General features: G+C 34.2%; 1 protein-coding gene across 1 annotated transcript in view; it reads right to left on the bottom strand.

The window, feature by feature from the left end:
* Positions 1-5,641, bottom strand: part of LOC106879526 (BCL2/adenovirus E1B 19 kDa protein-interacting protein 3-like) — an 81,679-nt gene that overhangs the window by 16,101 nt on the left and 59,937 nt on the right. The window contains exon 3 of the mRNA XM_052976195.1: positions 1,682-1,733. Within this exon, the coding sequence (XP_052832155.1) occupies positions 1,682-1,733 (52 nt within the window). The remainder of the gene's footprint in view (positions 1-1,681; positions 1,734-5,641) is intronic.

Below are 5,641 nucleotides of genomic sequence, written 5' to 3' on the forward strand. Positions count from 1 at the left end.
GATCAATAAGTATCTGGACTGTTGCCATAGTAACAAAGCTAAAGCACACAAAGTTTAATGTTCTAGTTCACTTCTGCTGTTTACAGCAGTGCTTGGAAAGAAGGTGTGTAATGTATGATCATCACATTGACCATGACAGAGAAAGTTGTCATGACGATACATGCTCGGAGGCCTATGCAAAGTTGCAGAAAGCATATGGACAGAAATGTATGAGCCGCACACATACGAGTGGTTCAGACGTTTTGAAGATGGCCAAAAAAATGTCAATATTGACGAATGTTCTGGGAGATCTTCAACCAGCAGAACAGAAAAACATCGCAGATGTGCATGCAGCTGCGAGAGGAAATCGTCGAATCACCATCCGTGAGTTATCAGAGGATGTGCAGATTAGTTACATTTCAGTTCAGTCCATTATCACTGAAGATTTGAGTATGAGACACATGTCTGCCAAGTTTGTACCAAAACTGCTTTCAGCTGACCAAAAAGACACTCGGGTTTCTGTTGCACAAGATCTCCTTGATTTGTGTTGAGAACGAAAACTTTGCATAGGCCTCTGAGCTGGTATTGCCAAGCTTTTGGCAAAACTGGATGCAGATTCTCTGCTCAGCTTTCTGTCATGGCCAATATGATGATCACATACTACACATCTTCCTTCCTTCCTTAAACAGCAGAAGTGAGCTAGAATGTTAAAACTTAATGCGCATGCACAGTAGAGCTCTAGGTCAGTCTATGCCAAGTGGCTTCACTCTGTGTGCTTTAGCTTCATTACTATAGCAACAATCTGAATACTTGTTGATCAGACCATGTAAACATATATATATATATTTATTTATATACATAGTGACAACACAAGCGCTGTTGCCAGAATAAAAAGCACTGTGTACACTTTATAGAGTGTAGAAACCATAACAAAACAGATATTGGAGCACAGTATGTCCTGTTAAACTGTCTTACCCATTTCAGCAAGGAACATGGATGTTGGAAGAAAGAAAAGAAAAGAAAAAAACAAAAAAAAAACAACAACAAACAACATATTTGGAAAAATTCTTGTAAAACCTTTACAGGTTTAAATTTGAACTTTAAACTCCTAAACAGATATATAGATGACAAACAAATTCTGAAACAATTGTCTGTGTATGTTAAGGAGGTAAAAGTCCATAGCTACACAATAAATAACCCCCAACTACATTGATATTGATGCTATACATATATGGAGAAGCTAAAAAATAAATATTGTCTAAGAGAGAGAGAGAGAGAGAGAGAGAGAGAGAGAAGAATAAGGTGAAAAGAAAAACACTTAAAAACAAAAAAATGAATAATTGCTCAATTGAAAATTCAACTTTGTCCAGTATTATTTTTCCATTCATCAGATGAAACTAAAATTGCATAATACCACCTCACAAGAATAAAAACCCAAACAAAATAAGCCAAGATATTGGCTGAATGAAGTCCTCACTTTGCAACTACACAGTGTGCTAGAAACATCAGCTAAAATCTCTCTCAAATTACACCCTACTACCTTAATCCTTTTGCCCTGTTTAAAGTAATCTAACACTATTTTGATAAAGGCAAAGTTGTTTTATTAAATTCTTCATTATTTTCAAAATTAACAGAAACAAATGCAGTGTGTGTTTCAACAAATATAATAACAAAAGGGTTAAAATCAGAGCACATTATTTACCTGACTCATCTCATGGGTTGCCCATTCCTTAGGACTGTTTGAAATCTTGGGACTAAAAAAGAAAAAAAGAAAAAAAATATCTGAAAACAATAGATGGATTTATGTTTTACACCTTTTCCTAGGAAAGAAAGCAACCAAAATAAAAATAAACAAAACAAAAAAAAACATGGGTTCGATAGTTCTGAAAATTTAAGATTTCACATTGTTAGAGTCAGAATTTTATAGTTAGTTGCCATCACTAATCTTTAGTAATTCAACTTTCATAAAGGAGTGGTAGCTACTTTGCAAAATGTCAAGATGTAAATATAATACAGATACAGATACAAAAAGTAACATTGATTCCAGTAAGATTTGAACTCAGAACATTAAGGTATGTTACTAGACATAGCAAGGATTTTATCCACTGTTCTGCAATTCTGTTATCTATTGCTCAAATAATAATAATGGTTTTTAATTTAGGCACAAGGCCAGCAATTTTGAGGCAAAGAGCTTGGTCAGTTGAATCAAACTCAGTACTTGACTGGTTCTATATTTTATTAATCCCAGAAGAATGAAAGGTAAAGTTGACCTTGGTTAGAGTTGAACACTAAATGTAAGGAAGCAGAAAGTAGATGCCTCAAGGCATTTTTTTCCCAATACTCTAACAATTCTGCCAGCCTGCTGCCCTGTTGTAATAATAATAATAATAATAATAATAATAATAATGATGATTATGGCTTCAAATTTTGCCGCAAGGGGAGGGAAGGGATGAGTTGATTACATTGTACCCAGTGTTTCACTGGTACTTAATTTATTGACCCTGAAAGAATGAAAAGCAAAGTCGACCTTGGCAGAATTTGAACTCAGAATGTAGCAATGGGCAAAATATGACTAAGTGTTTCATCCAGCATGCTAACAATTCTGCCAGCTTGCCAATAATGGTTTCAAAATTTGGCACAAAGCCAGCAAGTTTGGGGGGAGAGGGTAAGTTGATAACATTGATCCCAGTGCTTGACTGGTACTTATTTTATTGACCCCCAAAAGGATGAAAGGCAAAGTCAACCCCAGCAGCATTTGCACTCAGAATGTAAAGATGGATGAAATACACGTTTTATCTGGCTTGCTAATGATCCTGCCAGCTTGTTATAATAATAGTAATAATAATAATAATAATAATAATAATAATAATAATAAGAATAAGAAAGATCATGAAGGAAATAATAATAATAAGAAAGATCATGAAGGAAAAAAATGCTTTCTAATTGATGTATCAATACCAGCAGATGACAACGTTTCCTTAAAAGAAATGGAGAAAGTTTCAAAATACAAAGACTTGGAAATAGAGGTAACTCGAATGTGGAATCTAAAAACAGAAACAATTCCTATCATAGTAGGGGCCTTAGGTATAATAAAAAAATATTCAGACAAATACATAACAAAAACACCAGGACTTACAAATATATATAACATACAGAAAATTGCACTACTGGGCACTGCACACATCCTACGCAAAACACTTTCAATACAGTAACCATAAGAGCATCACAGCAAACCACAGCACATACCCAAGGCACACAGAGCTGCACTCGGTAGTGAAGTGAAAGCACGTTATAAAAATAAAACTACTGAATGATAATAATAATAATAATGATAACAACAAGGTCTGAAAATTTAAGGAAAAAAGATTGCTTATTGTACCAACTCCAGTATTTGAAAGGCATCTTTATTTTATCAATCGCAAAAGGATGAAAGGGTTTGGACTTGGAATGTAACTAAATAATGTGAGGTGATTTTTTTTTTACAATTCTAATATATTGATTGATTGAATGAGGGACAACCAGACAGAGATGGATATAATAACATTGACAGAGAGATATGGGAACATTGGTTGATGGATGAATGGATAGATATGGTAGCACAAATAGAAGGAAAGACAGATATATATTTTGTTTTAATTGTTTCAGTTATACTGAAGCACTGCTTTCATACTATGCACAAAAATTAATTCAAGATTTTTATATCATGATATAGTAATTCATAAAGATTACACAGGCAGCATGACAAACAAGCAGTAAGATATTTATGTAGGTGTTGATATGTTGCTTTGGGGTCCTTAATGATCATTATTATAGACAACATTTGAAGATCCATGGCTCAGAAGACTAATGTATAAATCAGCTTTTATTGATCTAGAGGTTCTACTGTTATTCAAATTAGCACTCTTTTATATGCTAATACAAACAGTGCATCTGCAATGTGTGCTATCTTTTTAATATTGAACAGATGAAAAACTAAAATCTCCTCTTATTTGCAGCTGTTAAGAGCGCAAGGGAAAAGAAAAAAAAAAGAGTAATGGAGGGAGTCGGAATGATTATCTTTCATCAATTCAAGAATGAAAGTTAAAAAAACCAAATTCAATTATAAAAATACCAAAATTTGGGAAATTATTAAAATTGTTCTTATCAAAGATTATTTGTGAAGTATCATCACTATTGGCACTGCCATCGTTGTCGTCATCATCATCATATTTTTAATGTCCCTTTTTCCATGCTTGCACAGGTCAGATGGGACTCATTAAAGCAAATTTCCTGTTGCCCATCCTCACCTGTTTCCAAGCAAAGTAATACCCCTCCATGGCCAGACATGATTTCATGGAAAAAAAAATGGCATTTGTTTGCATGATGTTGATGCTCATTTTATGATTATTATGTGATGTTATGACAAGGAGACATGACCCACCCCCTCCATCCACACACACACACACACACATTTGCACATTTGGTTTCTTTCAATTTCTGTCTACTAAATCAATCACGAGGCTAGGATCAGTCACTCTGGGGATGTAGTAGAAAACACTTGCCCAAGGTGCCATGCAGTGGGACAGAACCTAAAACCATGTGATCGGGAAACAAATTTCTTAACCACATAACCATGCCTGCACTAAGTATGGAAAGTGAAAAAAAAAAAAAAAAAAAAAAAAAAAAAGAAAAGAAAAGAAAATAGGGTGAGTTGTATTTGACTAATTAATTTATTCCTGCTTATCAGTTATGAATGGATAGTAAGTAATGGATATTGTCTTTGAAAGATAACAAATGGAGAGAAAATAAAAACTGCTAAGAATTTGTCAAACATTACTTCAACAGTGTTAGACATACATTTCAGATAGTATAGTTCCATATTAATGAAAGAGATAACAAAAGAGGTTGGTTGGGGCAAAAGACAGGTTTTAGTGAGACCGAGATAGGATGGAATATTTTTGTCTGCAATTTGATATGTCCCTTAACAGGTGAGGTCAGGGGCAGATAAAACAATTAGGCAAGGAGTGACTTGTTACAATTTCTGAAACCAGAGGATACAGATCAGGATTAGAACACAGATATTGCATGATAAATATATAATACTCTATATTTAAGCCACACACACACACATACTGTAAACAAACTTATACATGCCAAATTTGTGGGTATTCTATGGAAAATAAAGGAATTCTCAAACTCAGGAAGTCTATGAAGATAGCTTAGAAAATCTAGTAAATGCCCTTTAGAAGACAGAAAAAAATGACCAGAAAGTCTCCACACGGAATTGAAACCTGCACCTCTCAAATTCAATTTATAGAGATATAGATAAGAAAGTGTGTGTGTGTGTGTGTGTGTGCAATGAAGAGTGATGGCTAGCATTTAGGAAAACCTAGTCTATGGACTGGCTTTGATATCTTGTTGGAACAGTTACATTTCAAATATCTATAACATTAATCACAGTAAAGAGCTTGTAGAAAGATGGTTTCATTGAAAAATTACTGAATGAACATTTCAATGATACCTGCTGTTCCAATCAGTTATAAGATATTTTTCCTTTTTCTTTGATATATATGTACACACACATATATATATGTGTGTGTGTGTGTGTGTGTGTGTGTGTGTGTGTGTGTGTGTGTGTTTGTGTCTGTGTTTGTCCCCCCAACATCGCTTGACAACCGATGCT

The sequence above is a fragment of the Octopus bimaculoides genome, chromosome 2 (assembly GCF_001194135.2).
Source record: "Octopus bimaculoides isolate UCB-OBI-ISO-001 chromosome 2, ASM119413v2, whole genome shotgun sequence".
NCBI lineage: Eukaryota > Metazoa > Mollusca > Cephalopoda > Octopoda > Octopodidae > Octopus > Octopus bimaculoides.